General features: G+C 36.0%; 1 protein-coding gene across 1 annotated transcript in view; it reads left to right on the top strand.

Annotated features, from left to right (window-relative positions):
- Positions 1–24,693, top strand: part of LOC306861575 (xylosyl- and glucuronyltransferase LARGE1-like) — a 28,517-nt gene extending 3,824 nt beyond the window's left edge. Inside the window, exons 3-15 of the mRNA XM_079403935.1 lie at positions 5,338–5,642; positions 7,206–7,288; positions 8,457–8,580; positions 10,106–10,277; positions 11,919–12,023; positions 12,194–12,306; positions 12,745–12,870; positions 13,062–13,217; positions 13,342–13,505; positions 16,440–16,718; positions 17,537–17,683; positions 17,905–18,100; positions 21,109–24,693. Of these exons, the coding sequence (XP_079260061.1) occupies positions 5,338–5,642; positions 7,206–7,288; positions 8,457–8,580; positions 10,106–10,277; positions 11,919–12,023; positions 12,194–12,306; positions 12,745–12,870; positions 13,062–13,217; positions 13,342–13,505; positions 16,440–16,718; positions 17,537–17,683; positions 17,905–18,100; positions 21,109–21,306 (2,168 nt within the window). The 3' untranslated portion in view covers positions 21,307–24,693. The remainder of the gene's footprint in view (positions 1–5,337; positions 5,643–7,205; positions 7,289–8,456; positions 8,581–10,105; positions 10,278–11,918; positions 12,024–12,193; positions 12,307–12,744; positions 12,871–13,061; positions 13,218–13,341; positions 13,506–16,439; positions 16,719–17,536; positions 17,684–17,904; positions 18,101–21,108) is intronic.
- Positions 24,694–25,138: the final 445 nt, after the last annotated feature.

Raw genomic sequence — 25,138 nt, 5'->3', positions numbered from 1 at the left:
ATATATTCTAGAACACAATAGATGTATATGTGCTCCTTCTTGCACATAATATTTGTAACAAATGTTAACTTAAACCAAGGTCAGATCTTACTTTGTGAGTTGTGGGTGTTTTAAAAAAAAAAAGTGTTTTATTGCTTATTTGGAAGGTTTTTAGCAGGCATGTATACAACAATGCAATCGTAAGGATTACAAGGTTTCTACGCACACGGTACAAGTGAGATACAAGATAAAACAAATCACTATCTATTCATTCTGATCCTTAACTGTTGCAACTCATCCCAGAGTGATATGCCCTCCTCTCTAACACCATTTACTTTGCTGAGTATGGATTTATATGATGCAATTTCCACCATTGCATTGGCCCATTCTTTCAGTTCTGGGACACTGTCTTTCATTGTCTTAGAATAGTCTTACTGACTGTTGTATTACCATAGTAGCATAATGTACACATTTTGATATCAGTGAAGGTCAAATATAAGACAGATCCAAATTCTGCTTTAAATAAGGCTCTAAAAAGGCAATAGTGTCATTATGTAGCTCCAGTCAGTTCTGTGTTCATTCAGTTTAGTTCAATAACTGTGTAAAGTTCATCAATTATAAAACGAGTTAAATTCAGTGAAGAGAGTAGTGTTGTTATTCGGCCCGAGTAAGTTCAGTGTCTGTGTCTAAGTTGCAAATTGATGATATTAATGAAACCAGACTAAGTTTGCTGACCCGTTCTCTGTCTTCATCTGTAATCTTGTAGCACTGTCACATAATATTTCATTTGTAAATAACTTTCTTGTTAATTTGGCATTACTGGCGTTGAAATTCAAAATATAAATTTAAAATAAAAATAACTTAACGCGTATACATGACCATGTCCTGTTGATGTCCATGTCCTAAGATTTTACTTGGGAAGCTGATATAACTGAAAATGAACCCCTTTGGTATTAAATGGTTTTATTAATTTTTAACAAATCGTACACAACAAGTCAATAATTGTTATTCTGAGGTGAAAATCATGGGGGCACTGCAGGGCTGTGTTAGCTCACCCATTCTGTTTGCGTTATACACTAATGAATGTGTTTCAGGTCAGGATAATTTTTTTATTAAATTTTCGGATGATACAGCAATATTGAGTTTACTGCTCAGGAATACTACTCCTTCGCAGTATTTTTTAGAAGTTGATAGATTTGTAGGAAGGTGTGATGATAATTCTTTGATTTTAAATGGAACAAAGACTGTTGAAATTATCTTCGACCCTAGATCTGTGGGGGATCATAGTCCTGTAATAATAAACGGAAAGTCTATTGAACAGGTTTCATCACCCAAATATTTGGGTATTTATATTGACAATTCGTTAAGTTGTTCTTCTCACATCAACAGCCTGTGTTCTAGACTGCAGCAGAGGCTATATTTTTTGCGAAGGTTGAAGGTATTTGGGGTAAATCTGAGGATTTTATTTCTGTTCTATCAGTCTGTTTTCAAGAGTTTGATAAGATATGGCATTACAGCATGGTATGGAAATCTGACTGTCCAATCGAAATCGAAACTCGTTCGACTTGTACAGACTGCTTTAAAAATTGTCGGTTGGGAATTGAATCGACCTATTCAAGAGATGTATGAGGTAGCCGTTTTAAAGGTCCCATGACATGCTGTTTTATGGATGCTTTTATATAGGCCTAAGTGGTCCCTAGTACTGTATCTGAAGTCTTGTTCCCAAAATTTAGCCTTGGTGCAGAATTTCAGCCACTACGAGCCAGTCCCAAAATGAGCTTTCCTTAGGACGAGCCATTTCTGTGTCTGTAGCTTTAAATGCTAATGATGAGGAGAGAGGCTGGGCAAGGTGGAGGGTGGGTGTGTCCTGCAGCTTGCGGCCACGGTACCATGCGCTAATGTTGACAGTGGATGTATGGCAATGGCTCGTAGACACGCAGTCCTTCAAGCTTTTCAGTTTGACCCCGAATCTGATCCGGATGGAAAAGCACCGGATGAAGAAGTTGCAACTCAGTGGCTACAGCAGTATCGCCATTTCTAGCCACTGGGGGACCATAGTCAGGCTAGCGGAACTCATATTAATGTTAGAAAACCTCATAAAGTGACATTTTCATGCCATGGGACCTTTAAGATAAGCTAAGAAATTTGTGGCTGATGATACACACGTTTACATGAGAATTTTAATGTTACTCAGGGAGACGATTGAGGATTTTGATGTGCAAATCAAATCGCTACAAAAATGATTTTGTGCCAACTGCTGTTAAACTATTTATGTCAGTCTTGTCCTGTGTTTCCCTCCCTCTTATGTCCATATATGGTTTTTCCTGTTTCCCGTTCCCATTAGGTTCTTCGATTATGATTCCTCCCAGCTGTGTTTGATTTCTACCCCACCTGTTTCTGTTTCCTTAGATTAGTTTCCCAGTATTCTTAAGCCTTGGTTTTCCCCGTGTCTGATGTCCGGTATTGTTTGTCTAACCCCCCAAGTTCCATGTTCCTTGTGTTGGCTTCAATAAAAAGGATTATTATATTGAATATTTTCCTCGCTCCTTGCTCCTGCGTAGTTTGTGACAATTTAATAGACAAGTACAAAAATTTACAAAAAGGTTGTTGGCATATTGTAGCTTGTATTATATTTGGTATGTGTAATTTATTGTGTTGTAATGTGATGTACTGATCATGTCATGGTTGTCCAAGACGAATTTCCCAGAAATGGGAAAGTATATTCTATTCTATGTTGGCTTACACCTAATTGGTTGGAGAATGAGTGTGTAAACATGTTACATTTTTATTCTTACACCAACCATTAAACATAATTTCATATGTTTGATTTTATCTGAAAAACATACAAAAACAAGCTATAAAGTAGTAATAATTTTGTAAAGAAATATGAGTAATGATTTTTTTTTTCAGTGCATCTACTAAATGTTGACATAACATTCTATCAGCATCTCAGATTTTGGCCAATGTTTTGTGTAATGTGCTACAAAATGTAGTGATATAAACATGTTCGTGTTCATTCCACTAGTCTTGTACTTTAGTTGGTAAAGTACTCTAGGGCCATTGAAGCATTCTGGCCTGTCTAAAATTTATGATTTACTCCAGTGGCTTTTAATGACTTTTGGCTGAAAGTTTAATGTCTTTGCTGTCACTTTATTAACTCTGAATTAATTATTACGCCTCTGATTCATGCTCACTGAGGTTGAACAGCTCAAATAATGTATTGAAGTTTGTTTCTCTAGGGTCATTCTTGAGTGTTCTTGCAGTACATTCTTATATCTTACCTGTTAAAACAGTTTGTGCTGAATATCCTTTTTAAAGATGACATTTAATTAATGTAATTTGGTTACACACAGATTTGCTGCTTTCAAATGGTAAGAAAACATTGTTTGTGAAACGTTATCAGCACATATTTCAAACCTTTTAAACTTCATACAAGCAAGCAACCTCTAAAATATCAAATACAATCAAAAAATAATTCAGTGCAATTGTAAATATCACAGTAATAAAATCTGTACTGCCTTAATTAAATCTCTCAATATAACTTAAGTGCTTACTAAAATCCAAGTTAAAAATTGACTTAAATCTGTTATATAAGTTTATTTCACAAAAAGAAATTAGCATTTGACTAACAAATTATATTTTTAAGAGATCCTTCATTTTTTTGGTACATTTTAATCAAAATATTTGAGAATGGAGTGGTTACACTGATCTGTTTCAAGAACTACAATTATTGCTCATTCTCTTTGAATATTCTTTATATTTAACTTTAACAACATAAGAATTTGAGTGAGTTGCATAGAAAAACCTAATGATCTGTAGGCAAAATAACAAATGGCCACAGAGAGAGAGAATCTATTTTTCTCCATCATGTGTTGCTTTGGACTGTATTAGTTGTGTAAATATTGAAGTTAAGTGTTTGTGTATTATCACACAAGATTAATATAGTGAGAGATCTGTTAGTGTTGACTGATTTTATATGTTCACACTTGTAGGGGATTCTGTTAAGTTGCAGTTTCGATGGTCACCATTGTGGTGTGAGTTGAGTTTTGCACCACACTCATTTTTTTATATCATACTATGAATTATGATTGCAAAATCACATATGGTACGATGCTCCAAAACCTATTGATATTTGTTAATCAACACTGAACTGACTGGATCTAAATAGTGATGTTGTCTTGTTAGCTGCTTAAGTACAGGATTCAGATTTGCCTCATATTTGAAGTTTGCATAATTGATTCTGTTACTTTCCTGTTTAATGCTGTGAAGATGCTTTGAAACAGTCTCAACTGTATAAAGCACTAGGCTATTAAAATAAAGAAAACTTGACTTGTGAAATAATATACCGTGATATTTTAAAATAAAGTCCAAAAGTTTGTGAGTTACTGAAATTTGAAATCATTTTATTTCATGTTGTTAAAAAAAATAGGTATATTTACTTTCTTTCCCTTGTGCTCTTCAATATGCGTGAAAGACCAGTTGACAACTGACATATTGTATTAATGAATACAGAAGTGCTATAAATAGAGCTGATAGTAAATCACCAGTTTGCCCAACATTAACATTAAATCATCCAGTAAATGATTTTTGTGTATGTGTGTGTGGAATATATGTTTCCAATATGTTGTTACACCAGTATGGAAGAGAAATTTATTAAAAACTGAAAGTAAATGGATTTTTCGACTTGATGCTGTACAGTCAGATGGTTTGAATAAACATATTAATTTGTCTAGTTCTTTGTAATGTGAATGTAGTTGTGTTGATTGTTTTTTTTAAATTAATTAATTAATTAATTTATAAATTCATTCATTCTCTTCCTCTTTCTCTGAGTATTTGTCAACTGCCAATTGAGTAGCTGGTCTGTAAATGATTGACTGAATTGAAATGTAATTGTAATTGTATATAAAGATTAAATGTTTCAAACTAATGTGAACACTGTGGAAGGTCCTGCGTGACTGAAACTTTTGTTGTGGATTTTAAATGCACTCAGCACTTTTATGCTTTAATGCTTGTAACAGTAAAAGAAGATTGCAAGTATTTATTTATTGGTAATTGTAAAAATGTATAAATATGTATATATAAATACATAACTTTATTATATTTGTTTATAAGATATCTTTTATAAAATAAATATTGAATATGCGCATGTGTGATTGATTCAAAGAATCTGTTAAGAGTCATTAATCTGTGAATCAGACAACACTGGTCACGCTGTTTTTTTTTTTTTCCAGTTTAGACTCCTTAAACAAGTGACATCTGCAATCAAAAAATGAACAGTTGTCAGATTTAGTGATGTAGTTACGGTTTTGCTGGACAGATATTTAGTGATCCTCAACTGTCTCTGTGTTTCCCCCTCAGTCAAACCGCTGCCTCTATCGCCGCTGGATCCTCAGTCATCTTTGCTGATCGGAGCAGCCGGTGAGCATCAGGATTTGGAGCTGCGGCTACGAGATGTGGAGGAACATAACCATGCGCTGCGGAGAGAGATTAGCCTGTCAGCCAGGGTTCCAACCCATACCAGCCATCATAGCAACAGTCGCCAAGGCAAGCAGTTACACACCCATTCCACAGAAGAGGGTACAGGTGATAGCGAGGCTAAAAAAGGAGCAGCCTCGGGCAACAGCTCGGACTGTGTGCCTCAGCCTGTGGTGAACAAATGTGAGGTTAGTATGCTGAATTAAGACTTTACACTGAACAGATTCACACATTGTCAAGACCCTAACCCTGACTCGTTCCTCGAATCATATGTTTTGTTGAGGAGAGATTTGATGAGACTTAAAGGTGGGGTAAGCGATTTCTGGAAGCCAATGTTGATATTTGAAATCACCAAAACAAACACGGCCCTACCCCAAAAGGGTCTCGCCCCTATTTTGATAGCTCCGCCCCACACATACGTAGCACACATATGCAATCCAGGTAACGATTAGTTCTGTGAAACAAAGCAAAACCAATGTTACACTGTGTCTACACCGGACGCGAAGAAGAGAATTCATTATAATCAGTGATGCTGTCTACACTGGATGCTGTACGGTGCGACAAATCTCCGACCGATAATTGCTGCAGCGTTCTATTTATGACGCGCTGACACAAATTTCAAATGATTTTCAATGGTCGCTTTATCACGTCCAGTGTAGGCAGACTTTAGCTGCTGCGGCGCACCGCGTCCAGTGTAGACACGGTGTTACTCACCTATTGAGAAGAACCAAAGCAACCTCCGTGTCCGATCGCAGGCCTTCTGCTCCTTGAGTTCTCTCCAGCACTGGAAAGCTGATCCGATATTTACACGGGTCCTACTTCTTGCCTTATCGTTCCACAGACGTTTTCCTCTTTTGTTTTTTTATCCGCCATCTCTAGCTTTCTGTCGCTCGGCTTGGCTGTTCACTGAACGCTCTCTCCTCCACATCATGAGTAGACATGCCCCTTACTGCTGATTGACTACACGTTTGTTTTGGACTGTTTTGCAATATAGTCTTATTTTTTATTTTCAGAAAACATAGTTTCTGTTCAGTGGTATTTTCCTACTTTGTGAATTTAACTAAGATATGATTTGATAAAAATTTTAGTGTCAGAAATTGTGAACTGAAATGTATGTATTGCAGACAGAGTTGACGCCAGCCCATACAAACTGGGGGGCATTTGCTTTTCTATAGGGGGTCTTGGTAGAAATCACGTCCAAGTGTGGTTCCCCTCTCGGTAGAAATCAGCAAGGTGAGGGAACACAGGGACCGAAGTGGCCGGGCCAGGCCCCTTTAGGCCCGCTCGTGCCGCCAACACTGATTGCATCAATAGACCAATTCGGTATTTGCAAACAGTGATGATGTTTTTTGTTGGCGGAGCCTATCTGGTGGCAGAAAATGACTGTTTTCAAGTAGAAGTCAATCAATAATCAATCAATAATAATTTAATTCCGGTCCTCACAAACAAATTTTCAAAATATGGATCAAATAAAGTCTATGGAAGCCATGGAATAAAATAATAAAAAAGGTAAATTTGAGTTTGTATTTCAAAATTCTGACTTTATTATTGCAATTCCGAGATATCTGATAAGAAAACTCGTCATTCTCTCTTTTCTCCTCGGCTCACAGTCATGGGTCACAACAATAAAAATTTTTTTCTCTTACTCCATGGATTTTGCCCGTTTCCCTGCACTTAACTGTGACGTCTACTCCAAATTGGTCTATGCTGCTTCAAACTGTTCTAAATACTACTTGTCTTTCTCATCACAGACCATTCATATTGCTATTGTGTGTGCGGGGTACAATGCAAGCAGAGATGTTGTCACACTGGTCAAGTCAGTTCTGTTTCACAGGTAAATTTAGAGTCTGTGTCTGTCCACATTCATAGGGTTTTCACTGCTCCCTACATTGAGCAATATTTGTTTGTTTGTTTTATTTGACTAAACTTAAAACATAATACAAACAAACCCATAAAGACTAATTCATACACATTTCAAAAACTGTTGAGGGTAATATACACAAAAAGCCATAGGCATCCATTTTGGTCCTCTGTATTTAAAAAATGGACAAACAAATCATAAATGGAATGCAATCAACATCAAGTTCAGAAACTCACAGAACAATTCCTATACATCAGTGATTAAAAAAAGCCATTTTTTAAAGGGATAGTTCCCCAAAAATGAAAATTCTGTCATTATTTACTCACCCTCATGCCGTTGCAAATTAAGATATTTTTAATGAAATCCGTGAGCATTCTGGCCCTCCATAAACAGCAACAAAACTGAAACGTAGTAAGAACATTGTTAAAATAGTCCATGTGACATCGGTGGTTCAACCGGTGGTTTATGAAGCTACGAGAATACGTTTTGTGTGCAAAGAAAACAAAAATAATGACTTTATTCAACGATTTCTTCTCTCCCGGGATCGTGGTACTCTCGATAATGGCGGAGGACAGTACAAACAGAATAAATTTATTTTTGTTTTCTTTGTGCACAAAAAGTATTCTCGTAGCTTCATAAAATTACAGTTGAAACCCTGATGTCACATCGATTATTTTAACGATGTCCTTGCTACGTTTCTGGGCCTTGAACGTTTCAGTTTCGTTGCTGTCTATGGAGGGCCAGAAAGCTGTTGGATTTCATCAAAAAATCTTAATTTGTGTTCCAAAGATAAACAAAGGTCTTACGGGCTTGGAATGACATGAGGGTGAGTAATTAATACTAGAATTTGTATTGTTTGGGTGAACTATCCACCTGCAGTCAAATAACTTTATTATGCTGTTATGGCTTTATTGTGGTGCCAGTATTACACTCATCTTAGTTTGTAAGGATAAAAGCAATGACACTGATCTTTTATCCCTAATGCTATTTCAAAATAATGACCTTCTTGGCATAGAAGGTGAATTTCAAAATATCCTGGCTTTTTGTATATAATAAAAGGTAATGAAAAGTGAGTAAATGATATGAGCAAGTGAACTAGTCAACATTAAATGACAGGAAATGTTCTCTCTGTGTGTGTCAGACGTAACCCACTCCACTTCCATTTCATCACGGACTCCATCGCTCGGAAGATCCTGGCTGATCTCTTTCACACCTGGATGGTGCCAGCCGTTCATGTCAACTTTTATGACGCTGATGAGCTGAAGGTTTGTGTGGCTACTGCTTTGCTCAGTAGAGCTCTCTTTTTTAGCAGAATTGATGATGATTTTCTATGTAGGGTTTTCAAAAGATTCTTAAATATTCTGATTCCTTAACCAAACCAACCAGCTCTGAAATGAATCACATCACTGAGTTAAAGCAGTGTTTATGAATGAATAACTCCTTATCCCTTGAATCATTGCATATAGTCATAACAATCTCTGTTTACACTAGTTACCAAGTTGGTCATATCATACTTATTTGTTTTATTGAAAGGTAATGGTAAAGGGGTGGTGATGGCGCAGTGGATAAGACACATGCCTTTGGTGTGAGAGACCCGGGCTCGAATCCACTGTGAGACACCAATGTGTCCCTGAGCAAGACACTTAACCCCCTAGTTGCTCCAGAGGCGTGCGACCTCTGACATATATAGCAATTGTAAGTCGCTTTGGATAAAAGTGTCAGCTAAATGAATAAATGTAAATGTAATATACCAAAAACATGTCATTTTTGTCAGACCCTGCTGTCTATAAAGCTTATTTTGTTGGAATGTACTACTTCTTTAAATGCCACTAGGCAACGTTTTAGCTCTCTAATGAATGTTTTAAAAAATGTTTAATCAATAATAACCTATTTTATTTTAGAAAAATCTATTTGTTTTTCTTGTTGTTTTCATTACTACTGTTACAACTTTTTTTTTTAATACATAGGTCTTCCTATAAAAATAGCCATAGATGCTGGTATGACAATAAAAATAAACAAATATTTCAAGCATGAAACTATTGACTTCTAGACAATTGAAGTTGAAATCCAAATTTGTGTACAAATATAAAGTAATTTGAAAGTTTAAAGAGCCTGATTTGACTAAATTATCCACTGTGCTTCATGGGAATTCAGAGATTTCTTTTTCCATTTCTGTTTTCCAGGGTAATTTCTTTAATTGGTAGATCACTCTGCAGGATTATGGTGGTTCTTCAAAACTGTTAATAATTGCTAATCGTACATAGGCTCAGATTAATTTAACAAAGATCAGAGATAGCAATTGCTATTCCTAACAGAAATCAAATCTTTTGAACTTTGCCTGTGCTCTGTAATGTGCTTATTTATGCATCAATAATCAGAATGCAAATGTCCGACTTGTAAAAATACTGTAACACTTAATTGTATCTACCACACACAGGAGAAACTATAAACTTTTACATGGCTTGTCCTTTACATGCTCTGCTGCTTTCACTGCATATTTTCCTGAGAGAGATTTGCAGATCCACCAGGTGAGCACCAGCTCTGGCATGAGAAGCATTTTGGTTAGTCCGGGTGGGAACACGCAAGACTTTCCAAAAATAATTTCAGACTTAAAAAAAATAAATACAATTTTTACTTCCATAACCTAACTTTTACCCTATGTAGGTCTGTGATGTTACATACATTGGTGTTCCTTTATTATTATTTGTTTCCTGCTTTTTTCTTTATTGCTGTCTTGAAGTTTTTGATTTGATTTAATTTTTTTATATTTGCTTTGTTTGTGTTTGTCAGTCTGAGGTGTCTTGGATCCCTAACAAGCATTATTCTGGCATCTACGGCCTAATGAAGCTGGTGCTGACCAAGACGCTGCCCTCTGATCTACAGAAGGTCATCGTCCTGGATACTGACATCACCTTTGCCACGGACATCGCTGAGCTGTGGGTCGTCTTCCACAAGTTCAAGGGTATTTTTGACTTAACATTCAATTGAAATGATTAAGTGTATTTGTCATTTGTACTTCACTAATGTTTTGAATTAAATAATGCAAGAAATTTCAGAAGATTCCCATTCAAAACTGTGTGCATCCCACAGAAATACTTGCCTTAAGACAACGTTTTGACAGACGTGCCAATCATTAATGTTCAATGAGGCATGTGATTGCAGCTCAGATCAATAATGTCACAGATTATTCCACCAGACACTGACCGCAGCAACCACAGTCAAAGATGTCAATGATTTCAGTAATGAGCCAGCCTTTGTGACTAACTACATTTGATCTCATGCCTGAAGCTTTTATCAACAGAGCAATGGCCCGTGATTTGCATATACACGCATCACCAACCAGATACGGGTGGGCGACCTGTACCAGCCTTTGACATGAAATCCTGTTGCTTAGAAACAACAACACACTCTAGTCTTGTTGAATACAAGACAATATTGATTATTGTGTCTTGAAGGACAGATGCTAGGAAAGCTTGAGATGTCCTTGTCTTATTGACCATTTGTTCTGTTCTTCATGTCATGTGGTGCGACTCCCCAGACTACTTTTTACCTTTTTCGGATGTATACACTCACATGTATTCAAGGTAGAGCTGCACGATTAATCGTTTAAAGATCGCAATCTTGATTCAAACACCCATGCAATCCCATTTTAAAATGACAACGGTTCGACCGTGTCTATTAAACCTTTGAAAAAATCATACCGGAACATTCAAATCATCTGCCGCTGATACACAGAGAGCAGACAGTTACCATGTTTGGGAAAGAAACAGCTTCACAGACAGTCTTTTCAACTACACAGTATTATTTCTGCCTTACAGTCATTCATGTTATCACAGAAATACTGGAATGAAAGTTTATAGTTCAGATATAAACACTGATGTGTTAGCAATCAAAATAGAGCAAGTCATCTTTTGAAAGTAACTGGTGCTTCGAATAAAGTTTTTGTCGATTGCATCATTTCGCCAATAGGTGGCAAAAAGTGACTGTTAAAAATGTTTTTGTTATTGAATCATTCATTCAAGAGATTCCTTTAAAAACGCTGATTCATCCAGTAATGAAACAAGTGAAGTATTTATGAGTAAATCATTGAATCATTCATTCAAACCACTTTTTCATCATTTTAATATAAAAAATTGGTGTTTTAAATACACAGCCTATATAATAAAATTTTAAGAATTCATTCAAATTAATTAAACACTTTTAAGTAGACTGCAGCAATATTTATTTTGTTTAGTTCAGAATCGTGGGAGAATCGTGATCTCTGTTTGAGACAAAAATTGTGATTCTCAATTTTTCCAGAATCGTGCAGCTCTAATTCAGTGTGTAAGGAAACTTATTTTTTTGCTTGATACTGGGCACCAGTATCAAGAAAATGGTGTTGAAAATATAATGGAAGTTTTCAAAAACCATATGAATCCAACATGAATACAAAAGAGTACATTCGTTTTAAATCAGACTTTTAAAAGATTTCCTTTCCAAAATAGATGTGAGAGCTTTAAATGAACTACACAGATTTTTGTCCATAGTTCCCCATAACTTAAATGCTACCAATCATTAAATACAGATGCATTAATATCACTGTGGGGGTGTTTGTGTATTTAAGGTCAGCAGGTTCTTGGTTTGGTGGAGAATCAAAGTGATTGGTACCTGGGGAACCTGTGGAAGAACCATCGGCCATGGCCAGCGCTGGGCAGAGGCTTTAATACCGGTACGCCAACCAGGTTTCTAATTATCTGGCTTACCTGAAGGGGAAGATCAGTTTTAGAATATATACTAAAATTCATTGTTTAATCATGTTTTTGTGATTTTAACTGGACACTATGTTATAAGTATGAATTAGTGTAATGGCCAACAAATTATGTTGTGTGTGTGTTGAAGGTGTGATTCTGCTGTTGTTGGATCGTTTGAGGAAGTTAAAGTGGGAGCAGATGTGGCGGCTGACGGCAGAGAGGGAGCTCATGAGCATGCTGTCTACATCACTCGCTGATCAGGTAAACACATGAGCTCTGTTTGAATCTACTTAAATATAACCATTTAAATGGTTAGTTCACCCAAAAATGTTGTTCCAAACCCATAAGACCTTCGTTCATCTTGGGAACAACAAGATACTACCACGATCAAGGCACAGAAACGTAGCAAGGACATCTGTAAAATAGTCCATGTGTTAGTCAGGGGTTCAACCGTAATTTTACAAAACAGCGAGAATACTTTTTGTGCGCAAAACAATAAGAAAACAATAATAACATAATACACCCCAGAATGTAATCAACGCAGTCAGAGTTGTTTGCGCTCAGCATGCGCAAAGATTTGTGGGTAAACAATCAGGACCATTTTATCAAGGTGATTTAGAAAGTTTCTGCTAAAAGATTTAATACTAGCAGTCGTAGAGTCTGTTTTATGAGTCATTTAGAATAACTTTGTGCCTGCAGGACATCTTTAACGCTGTGATCAAGCAGAACCCGTTCCTGGTGCACCAGCTGCCCTGTTTTTGGAATGTTCAGCTGTCGGATCACACCCGCTCCGAAAAGTGCTACAAAGATGTGTCCGATCTCAAGGTGATATCAGCGTGGAGCTGACACAAACAACAATTTGACAAACAACTAATTTATGATTAGCTGCCAGGACAAACCACTTGTATATACATGTGTGCTTAATGTAGAAATGTTTCTTCTACATAAAGAAACACAAGCAGTTCAGTTTGAGACAGAGGTCAGGCACGGTCTACATTTGTGAACTGATTGTGCAGGTGATTCACTGGAACTCTCCGAAGAAACTGCGTGTAAAGAACAAACACGTGGAGTTCTTCAGGAATCTCTATCTGACATTCCTGGAGTATGATGGGAATCTGCTGAGGAGAGAGCTCTTTGGCTGTCCCAGCGAAACAGACCACAACTCAGAGAATGTGAGTTTCACCTTACTGTGCTTCATGTTGCCAACTGCTGCTTTTATTGTTGCAGAGGTCTGCAATGATTCCTTTGATCTGGCAGCATGACGGAATAACACTTGTTTTCTTAATATCCCTGCAGCTCCAAAAGACCCTGTCTGAGCTGGATGAAGATGACCCATGTTATGAGTTTCGTCGGGAGCGCTTCACAGTCCACCGCACACATGTCTATTTCCTGCACTATGAGTACGAACCAGCCTTAGATAACACTGACGTGACACTGGTGGCCCAGCTGTCTATGGACAGGTAAGAAAACATACTTACATTTACTTTCTTAAAGACATCAATAGCACACAAATCACCTCAGATATTTAATACATGATAATAAAAAGAGGCTTAGAGAATATTTGGGTTCATTTATACAAGTTAAGCTCAATCGACAGCATTTGTGGCGTAATGTTGATTAACAAAAAGTAATTAAAATTTGTCCCTTGTTTAAAGAAAATTGGAGTATTTTAAAGCAGAAAATTGTAGCTTATAATTTTATAAAAGCACATAGTAATTCGTTATTTAAAACTTGTTTATTAAAACTGTGTAAATCATGATTTTACAGTAGATTAAGGGTTTTTATCATGGCAACAAAATTGTAAAAATTGCATTTACAGGTAGTGCTGTCAAACGATTAATCGCATCCAAAATAAAAGTTTTTGTTTACATTATGTATGTATGTGTACTGTGTATATTTATTATGTATATATACATACACACACATACAGTATATATTTTGAAAATGTTTATACATTTATATATTCATATTCTTATATTTTATGTTATATATAAATATATTTAATATATAAACAGCATTTTTTCTTAAATATGTACATGCATGTGTTTGCATTTATATATTCATAATAAATGTACACAGTATATACGCACACATATTATGTAAACACAAACTTTCATTTTGGATGCGATTAATCGCGATTAATCATTTGACAGCACTATTTACAGGGAGATTTACACAGTCATGTTAACACTCAGATGAAGCGGTACACCGATTTCCTGGCATATCATGGTATATCATAATTGACAGTTATCATACTGTGTACTGATATGGTACTCAAAAAATACGGTAACACTTTAGAATAGGGACCAATTCTCACTATTAACTAGTTGCTTATTAGCTTGCCTATTAATAACACATTTGCTGTTTATTAGTACTCATGAAGCACATATTCTGCATGACTATATATATTCTACATCCCTAATTCTACCCAATACCAGAACTGAACAACTACCTTACTAACTATTAATAAGCAGCAAAGTAGGAGTTGATTGAGGCAAAAGTCGTAGTTAATGGTTTGTTAATAGCGAGAATTGGACCTTAAAATAAAGTGTGATTAAAAATACAATATACATTTTATATAAAATAATAAATAGAATAATTTTAAATAAGTCTATATAGGGAACACCATAACTGACATTTGCAGTGCTAAAAAAAAGGTTTATGTAAAGTGCTTATTTAATTTAATTTTTGTGTGAATTTTCTTGTACACATGTGAAAGAGGGCTTCACATTGTATTGTCTAACATGACTGATAATTTAATAATAAATAATCTAGGTGTTTTAATTGGCTGTTTGGTCACTCTTTATTTTAAATTCTATTCTATTAATAAACCATTACGACTTTTGTTAATAGTTAGTAAGGTTAGTAAGGTTGTGTTTAGGTATCGGATAGGATTAGGGATGTATAATATGGTCATGCAGAATATGTGCTATAAAAGTACTAATAAACAGCCAATATGTTAGTAATAGGCATGTTAATAAGCAACTCGTTAATAGAGAGAATTGATCCTATTCTGAAGTGTTTTGAAGATTTTGAATGCTTTCAATTGTCCTTTAATGACAAATGTCACTTTAGGGACTTCATAGATATAGCCCAAAATGGTTAATCTTTAATCATAAGTCCTACAGTTTTGTTGCTGCAAAGGAAATGGAATATTATTTAAACTGAATCAACATGCGACTGTAACAGTGGCTGTGTTAATGTTGTAAATGAACACTGAGATTAGTTTGCTGCTAAATGAACCACACTGTATCCTATAATCTACTCCTGATCATACTCAGTGGCATTCACGCTTTGGGCTGAACTAATTTAAAATAAGATCCTTTGTCATCATTAATCACACTGTTGACATTAACTGGCAAATTGCTTCTGGAAATAAACCTGATTCAAATGTATAGAGTCAAAGCTTCACAGCTTTTACGATCAATGTAATGAGTGTTGGCTGTTTAGTCAGGCATGTATGGGTTACTCCAGAATCCCAGATAACCTACGTATCAGTCAGTGGCAGAGGGTGATTGTCCTTGTCAACACTGTGGGATACAATTCATTGTCATCTTTGAGGGCATAGCCTCTTTGACAGCCCTCAAGAGAGTAGATACCACATCTAGTAGATACCACCATTGATCTAGTCAAACTAGCCACATCTAGTACCGCATCACGCGCTCAAACTCATCTAAAGTCAACAAGTTCAACAAGCAACAACGACTTATCCAAGTGACTGCTGCAGAACGCACGCGAGAGAGACGAGGCAGCGCAGATCGTGCGTCTCATAAGTGAGTGGGAATTTACCGAACGTGGCACTTGCGGGAGTTAACACTGTACGCGATACCCACAACCTCACACCAAATTTCAGGCCGTGTAGATGGGCAAGCATATATACAAATCATTTAGTAAGCATTTACCTTAACATATTAGAGGAAGATGCGGCTTGAAGAATGCACTTCCAGCAGCCATGATAAACAGCAGTTGGCGGTTAAAGTTTTCTATGCACAATTTGATTTGACGAAAGTCACAAGACCGATTACTAGCTCTCTATCCAATCACATTAAAATAAAATTAAAATAAGCATGAAACGACCACAAACGGAGGAAAATAGCAGAGTAAAAGAACAGATACATCACTTAAAATGTACTCAAGTAAAAGTACACAATTTTTTAACTACTCAAAAAAGTACAATTACTGATTAAAAACTATTTAATTCCTGTAACGTATTTGTAATTCGTTACTTCACACCCCTGATCCAGTATAAGCTCCAAAACCCAGTCACGTCAGCACCAACTTTTGTCAATGAAGCAGAAGGGTATAAACCAAATGTGTGTGGCTTTAGGCCCACTGTATAAAATTGTATAAGTTATTTGTTTTTGGTCAGTTACTGGAGTGTTTCTTTGTTCCAGACTTCAGATGCTAGAGGCCATCTGTAAACACTGGGAAGGGCCCATCAGTCTGGCCCTCTATCTCTCAGACGCTGAAGCCCAGCAGTTTCTGCGATACTCTCAGGGCTCTGAGGTCCTAATGAGCAGGAGCAACGTGGGATACCACATAGTCTATAAAGAAGGCCAGTTCTACCCTGTTAACCTGCTGCGTAATGTTGCTATGGGGCAGGTCAACACACCCTACATGTTTCTGTCGGATATTGACTTTTTGCCCATGTATGGACTCTATGAGTACCTCAGGTGAGACAAAACCTAAAGTTAGAATGGTAAAACAATGTTGGTTAATTTTGGCTTCATCTCATCACAACTGATACCTATAATTTTCATAGGAACTGAGTAAATTCTGGTACTATCACTCCATTTGGTGTTTAATTTAAATCACTCACAATAATTCAACAAAACATGACAGTTCTCTTTTAAAACGTTTTGTGCAAAAGAAAATGTAATTTTAGTCAACTCAATGTGGATCATTCTCAGGTGCAATTTGTGAATGATTATTAATGTTACTTATTTCAACAAAGCATATTTTTGCACTTAATATTGTAATGAATTAATAATGAATATTTTTGCCCTGTATATTGTCAGCATTATTGAAAATTTTTTTTCTTTAAAGAAAATAGTCTTAAACAGTGTTCAACAACTGAGCTTGACAATATAAAAATGAAATACTGATAAAGAAAGGAGAAATTGCCTCTGATTAAATAATGTGCTTAAAAATGTTTTTAAATTGTCACTTGGTTAAATATGATGTGAGAAAAAAAAATGAAGGGGAGAAAATCGTACACAGATCTGCAACTGAAAACAAACTCTGGAGTGCATGTTTGCTTCAAACAAAGTTAAGTAAGATACTAAGTGAATGCTATTGTATCTGATGAAAGCTGATTGCAAAACTCATTTTGCTCTGACATCAGAAGAGTGTCAAACCATGTACTTTATATTTAAGCATGGTTTTAATTTTTGGTGCAAACAAAATGTTCATAGGTTGTGAATGTGATGTGTACATAAGTACAATCCATTACAGTCCATTCCACAAGTAATCCATCTTGTTTCTGTCTCAGGAAATCGGTTGTTCAGCTTGATATGGGGAACACTAAAAAGGCTCTTGTGGTTCCGGCATTTGAAACTCTGCGTTATCGGCTGTCCTTTCCTAAATCAAAAGCAGAGCTCCTGTCACAGCTCGACATGGGCACTCTGTTCACATTCAGGTGATTAATTTAAGAAAAAAAATCTCAAATGAATTAATTCAAAAGTAATGGCAGATGAGATTTTCTCAGATGCGACTGAATCATTCATGATTCTTTTAAATCAGATTGATCCAACCAATCACAAATTTATTTTATTTATTTAGTAAATTCTTTACAGTTTTACAATGACTTGATAATGTTAATATTGACTTAATAAAGTGAAGTAATTTGCTTGTCCACAGATATCATGTCTGGACAAAAGGTCACGCTCCAACAGACTTTGCCAAATGGAGAACTGCTACAACACCATACCGAGTTCAGTGGGAGGCCGACTTTGAGCCATATGTTATGGTCAGAAGAGAAAGCCCAGAGTACGACCGGCGCTTTGTGGGGTTTGGATGGAATAAAGTAGCTCATATCATGGAACTGGATGCTCAGGTAACAGTTATATTCTTTTAGAGGATTAGTTCACCCAAAAATGACAGTATGCTCGCCTTCAGGCAATCCAAGATGTAGATTAGTTTTTTTGTCATCGAAACAGATTTGGAGAAATTTTGCATTACATTACTTGCTCACTAATGGATCCTCTGCAGTGAATGGGTGCTGTCTGAATGTCCAAACAGGTGATAAAAACACCACAACAATCCACAAGTAATCCGCACGACTTCAGTTCATCAGCTAATGTCTTGTGAAATGAAAACCTGCGTGTTTATAATAAGTTCATCAAGGCATTTTAAACTTCAAATCGTTGCTTCTGTCTAAAATATGATTCCTCTATCCATAATATTGGATTCTCTAGTGAAAAACTTGTCTCATCTGAATCAGGAGAGAAATATGTACAAATCAAGTACTTTTTAGAAGCAAAAACAGTCCAAAAGCTCAGCTCTAAACAAGCATGTTGGTGCATTTTGACGTGATAGGACTGTAGGGATTGACTTGCAGAGGCGGTTTAAATGTTAAAACACTTGATGATGGATTTGTTTCTTACAAACAATGCTTTTCAATTTACAAGATGTTAATGATAGATATGTTAATTGATAAATTTGATATAGTTTTTATCAGCTGTTGGAACTTTATGCAGAGAATCCATTGGTAAGCAAGTGATGTAATGCTTAATTTCTCCAAATCTCTTCCGATATAGAAACTAACTCATCTAGATCTCGAATTGCTTGAGGGTGAGCAAATTTTCAACATATTTTCATTTTTTTCATCAACTGTTCCTTTAATGGACTTTTTTCACAGATTGCAATGATATATTTTAAGTTATTAACATCGTAAATGCAGCAAAGTTTTTTTATTGTATCATTTTTTTTATTTAATGTACATTTATAACAATATATTTTGTGAGATAAACTTGCCATTAAATTACAGAAATTAGTTGCTGCTACGTGAGTGTTTCTAATACAATGACTGAGGGAATGATGGCAAATTTGACATCTTTCTCTCATCTCTACAATGTGATCGAACTATTTCTATAACACAACAAGTATTTTGTGTAAGTGTTTATGTGATTTGAGATGGCAGTGAGAATTGAGTGTGAATTGAGAACTGTTCTTTTTAGTGGAATGGTTAATGGTCATGAATCAGTCAGTCTTGAAGTTATGACTCCCTCAACAACTGAATTGGATGAATTCTGAACTCAGAACTGTTCTTAAAAGAATCTTAAAATTAGTGCTGTCAAACGATTAATCGCGATTAATCGTTTGACAGCACTACTTAAAATGTAAAATTCAGTAAAAAATAAAATAATATATACATATATATATATATATATATATATATATATATATACACACACACACACACACACACACACACACACACACACACACACACACATATATATATATATATATATATATATATATATATATATATATATATATATATATACACACACTACTACTACTAATAAGGCAAATGTCCTAAACAAATCCGCAGTGTAATTGAGTGAAATGATTCCTATCTTCATTTGTACGGGTGATATTTGAAAATAATGTTCACTTTTTCATAAAAGTATGAAACTTGTTACACTTGTATAGTTTGTGGCCCTAAACATGTTCAGAAATGGAGCCATTGCAAAAACACCTCGTGGTTGCTTTCCGCCATAACCAAATTATGTATTTTGTGTCATATCTCCTGAACCAAACATGATAACACAGAAAAAGTGATGTCTACCCCTATGTTTTGATGGCCATTGATATCATATACAGCAACATAAACTGTTCAGGTGAAGAGTTAATGGTGAAATCAGCAATGTGAGAAGGAAATCACCGTATCTGAGCATTCCTTACCTCTTAGGCAGAGTCAGGTAGGCGGTATTGTGTTTCCAATACATTCTTGTTCTCTCTCAAGAACGATCTAACATCACACGCAGACGGCAACGAAATCAGATGAACAACACTATTGAATAAAATATTAGTTAAGGTGGTGTGTGGTGGGCGTTCTAATAATAATAATAATTCATTACATTTATATAGCGCTTTTCTGCTTTTTCTAAGCACTCAAAAGCGCTCGACATTGTGAGGGGTGGTGTCTCCTCATCCACCACCAGTGTGCAGCATCCACCTGGATGATGCGACGGCAGCCATAGTGCGCCAGAACGCCCACCACACAACAACTTACTGGTGGAGAGGAGACAGAGTGACGAAGCCAATCAGTGTAAGGGGATGATTAGGAGGCCATGATGGTCAGAGACCAATGGGGAAATTTGGCCAGGATGCCGAGGTCACACCTCTACCAAGTTCTGGCGCAATTTGGCTGCTGTCACATCCATCATCCAGGTGGATGCTGCACATTGGTGGTGGTTGAGAAGATTTCCACATGTAAAGTGCTTTGAGTACCCAGAAAGCTCTATATAAATGTAATGAATTAATAATTAATTCGTTAAAACAATCTTTTATTGTACTATTGAATAAAATATTACTTAATTGTCAAAGAAAGAAAAAATTGATAGCCATAATATGGACTTTTGTAAATACCGTGATTTCCTTCTCACATTGCTGATTTCACCATTAACACTTCACCTGAACAGTTTATTTATTTTTTGTATTTGGTATCACTGTAATCCTTGACCATCAAAACATAGGGGTAGACATCACCTTTTCTGTGTTGTCATGTTTGGTTAAGGAGATATGACACAAAATACATAATTTGGTTATGGTGGAAAGTAAAATGGTCGCCATGGCAACCACAAGGTGCTTTTCCGATGGCTCCATTTCTGAAAATGTTCGTTCAGGGCCCTAACCTGTACAATTGTACCAAGTTTCATGCTTTTATGAAAAAGTGAACATATCACCTAAAATTTTACACACACCACCTGGACTACATGGTCTTGGTATATATTTTATGCTCTATGATATAAAACGGCTGCATTAAATCTCTTTTTGTTTAGTTGATGGTCTTATATTTTGTGAATTGACTGATCTTTGTTGTGTTATTTTTAGGAGTACGAGTTTGTGGTCCTGCCCAACGCCTACATGATCCACATGCCCCACGCGCCCAGTTTTGACATCACCAAGTTCCGCTCGAACAAACAGTACCGTGCTTGTCTGAAGACGCTGAAGGAGGAGTTTCAGCAGAATATGTCTCGGCGATACGGTTTCGCTGCACTCAAATACATGGCAGTGGATAACAACAGCTAGCCGAGCACGTTGTTCAGTGAACCGATAAAATAACTGCCATGAGCTGAAGGAGTGCTGTGTGACAGCACCTTTATGGATGTGTTCAGTGAAACTGAGATTGCAGGGGGCACGACTCGTGATCATCCATTCATTCAGGGATCCGATAAGACGTTTATCAGTGGTGTTTGACAAAGGTGCCGAGAAATAAACTGCTGATTAGAAGTCATTGGTGAACTTTTGTGAGAAGGCTAGCAGATCCTACAAATGGCAACTTCTAGAATAAATAAGGTGTTTTGTTACTTATAAATGATGGACAACAACACTGATGCACTTCAGATTAAAGCCTTGAATCTGTCTGTCTTTCTGCCAACCTGTCTATCTTTCTGCCTTTCTAACTATTTGCCTGCTTGTCTACCAGTCTTATTGTTTCTCTCTGCCTCTATTTCTAAGCATCTGTCTCTCTGCCTGTTTATTTTTCTGTTTGTCTATCTAGCTATATGTCTGTCTGCATATTTCTTTCTAAGAGTCTGTCTTTTGGTCTGCTTATCTATTTATCAATCTCATGTATTTCTGTCTAGTTTTTCTGCCTCTATCTCTATCTCTCTTTCTATTCATCTCTACAATCAACAGTCTGTTTCGCTGTCTATCTACCAGTATCTTTATATCTCCATCTAACAATCTGTCTATATCTCTGTGTCTAACAATCTATATCTCTTTGCCTATATCTCATTCTGTTTGATGTCTATATCTGTCTAACAATTTTCTATAGCTCTCTACCTGTTTTTCTGCCTATTTCTGTTTAACATTGTTTATACCTTTATCTAACACTATCTATCTCTCTATATCTCTAACAAACTATATCCAAGCATCTGTCTCTCTTCCATTTTGTCTGGCTATATCTTTAACAATGTCTATATGTCTGTCTCATTATCTAATTTTTTACATTTGTTTGTCTGCATCTCTCTGTCTCTTTCCTTCTAACAATATATCTCTTTTGGGGGGGATTTATTTTATAATTATTTTTTTTCCCCTCTTTATTATGATAAGACAGATCAGGTGCCAGTTGCATAAACTTAGCCTCTATGTTAAGGCATGTGTCTTAAATTAGCCAAGATGTAATCAGTCTGATTTTTGGATTAAATTTAGACTAATCTATACTTTTATGTAACTAAATAAAAAAAATTATGACCAGTTTTAAAGAAAAAACATTGGGTGACTAATTTGTAAAACTAGTCTTATCCTTTTATGCAACTGGGCCCAGATCTGACCGGAAGTGAAGTGCGAAAGAGAGGGGGGCGGGATGGGAAAAAGTCCTCGAGTCTGGATTTGAACTCGACAACGGTATTTGTTTAACAATGGCTATATTTGTCTGTCTGTCTAACAGTCTATCAGTTTATAGCTCTGTCTAGCAAATTGTCGAACAATCTAAATATATCTCTCTGTCTATCTTCTTATATACTTTTTATATACTTCTATACTCTCTCTTGCTCTCACTCTGTCTTTGTGATCTGCCTGTCTAACAATCTGTTCATATCTGTTTATCTTTTTTTATATCAACAATTTTCTCTCTCGTTCTGATTCTTTCTCTCTCTCTATTCAAGGTTTTTTTTCTCAGTGTTGACAGTTGTTGTGTGTGGTGAAGTAGTTGGATAAGTGTTCATTCTTAGTGCAGATGTGAACAAATGTAATAAACAGGGATCTTCATTCATCGGACTGGCAATAATACGTAATGAGAGGCCAAAGTGAACACAACATTGACACATTAGAGATGGTTATTTAAGTGTTTGACTGTCATTCTCCATCAGAGGGCATCACACACCACACTAACAGACTTATGCACTTAAATACAGGCTTAATTAACAGACTTATTAATTTTTTTTTCATAATTTGTTAAAGATAGTGGAGTTGATGCTGATGCAGTAGCAGAACGTGTCATGAGTGTTTTTTGTAGTTACTATCAGCCAACAACATGTCTGACTCGGGCTCCTGTTGATATTTTGCCTTTTTTGCCACCCTGACAGCACACAAACTCAACGTTGCCGAGACATCTGTGTATCAGTTTTCATATGCCATACGTCTCTAAAACGTTTCCTGTCTGATGTTATACTGACACCCAGCAGTTTATCACATTTATGATTGTGAATTTTTGTGAACCAGATATTTTGAAGATGTTTGTACACAATATTTAGAACTTGATGCGTTCTTCAACAGGCATCTTGGCAGCGTACGTGTGTATCAATGAAGTGCTTTTAATAGGCTACAGTCTGTGTTGTGTGCATTACAGTATGCCTGTGAGATCATCTTTATAAGCTGACCTCACCCACAGGACTGCTGCTTTATTTTGTGTTATTTTATTGGTTGGAACGGACCATAGACCGTTCATGCTTATGTTCTATAGAGCCCCTTGTGGCAAAGCTGAGAACTCTGCTGAGCTGAAGCTGAGCACTCGCACTTGCATTGCATTACCAATTGCATTGTGATCATTTTTGAAAGAAGTATTTGTTTACATACTTGCTTGGAATAAGTAGTGGGCCTAATACGAGCAGATAAAAAAAAAAAAAGAATCTGTGAAAAAAACGCAATGAATGTGTTCTACTCGTATTCAGAATTACAGGTCCATTAGAACAGAACAACTGGGCTAGTTGTCAATTTTTTTAAATTTTTTTTACTTTAGTGACTATTTCTCAGGGTGGGTTTATTTTTAAATTCAGTTTCTGTATAGACATAAACCTTAAAGTCTTGAGAAAGCTGATGAGTTATTTTCACTGGTACTGTCCTGGAAACAAAAACAGTTAATTCAATACAGGGGCATGTTGTCACACTGTATGAAGTAATATGTTAGGCTGTTAAATGCCTTTTCTTCTTAAAGCATTTTGACATGCACATATACACACAAAAACCATAAAAAAAACTACAAATGTCAGTGTTCTTTTGATTTCACTTGTTCAACCTGTATTCCAAAATTACAATATTCCCTGTGACAACTAGCCCCAGGCTCCCACGTAAGAATTCAAACCAGCAGATGAAGTTAATAATGGACAGCATTTATGTGTGACTTTTCAGAAGTAAAATCTTCTGAAGGATACTATGTTCCAACCATCCAGTTTGTTTTGCATTCACTTGGAAACCGTCCATGTCACTGTACTAAATAAAGTGCTGATATGTTCTGATGTGGAAGCCTTATGCCCTTCTGTGCATACAAGTTTCATAGGTGGCAGTTTTACTACTGATGTTCTGAGCGCTCAATGAGATGGTTGCTTTGGAGTGGTGTCGTTATTTTTCAGTATTGTCTGAGGTTGTACGTGAGTACTGATGTGCTGAGCTGTATGTGCACACTAGCTGATTGATGTGTGTGTTTAGTATGAATATAAACAGCCAGGATAACACTGATAAAACTGCTTATGAATTAAATTGCGTCATGTCTTTGCCGCTTATTTTACTGTCGCATACATGTCACATTGCGAAACAATGTTTTTCAAACAAATGTAGCACACCATTTGAATATTTCATACATTCGTTGCATTTTCTTTGTATCTGCTAACCACTTAAAGCATAGATTGTTGAAAAAGAATTTGAAATGTCATCCTCTGAATTAATGTGGCATCAATTTTTATAAAAAAATTAAATATTTCAGAGACAGCTGTCAATTTTTGCTTTTTGTAGGATATGTATGAAATCAGCATGCTAATATAGTGAATCTGATATAAACCAATAACATCAGTGCTGTGAATTTTAAAAATAATTGTAAATCACATAAGAACAATATATTGTCAGCAAATTAGAAAACCGAACAAAACTTAGTCACAATAGACTGTAAATTACAGTCTAAATTATGCCTTTTGTTTTTAGAAAT

This window comes from Barbus barbus, assembly GCF_936440315.1.
Source record: "Barbus barbus genome assembly, chromosome: 42".
NCBI lineage: Eukaryota > Metazoa > Chordata > Actinopteri > Cypriniformes > Cyprinidae > Barbus > Barbus barbus.
The sequence above is the reverse complement of the archived record's forward strand: the minus strand, read 5'-3'. Positions and strand labels throughout refer to the sequence as shown.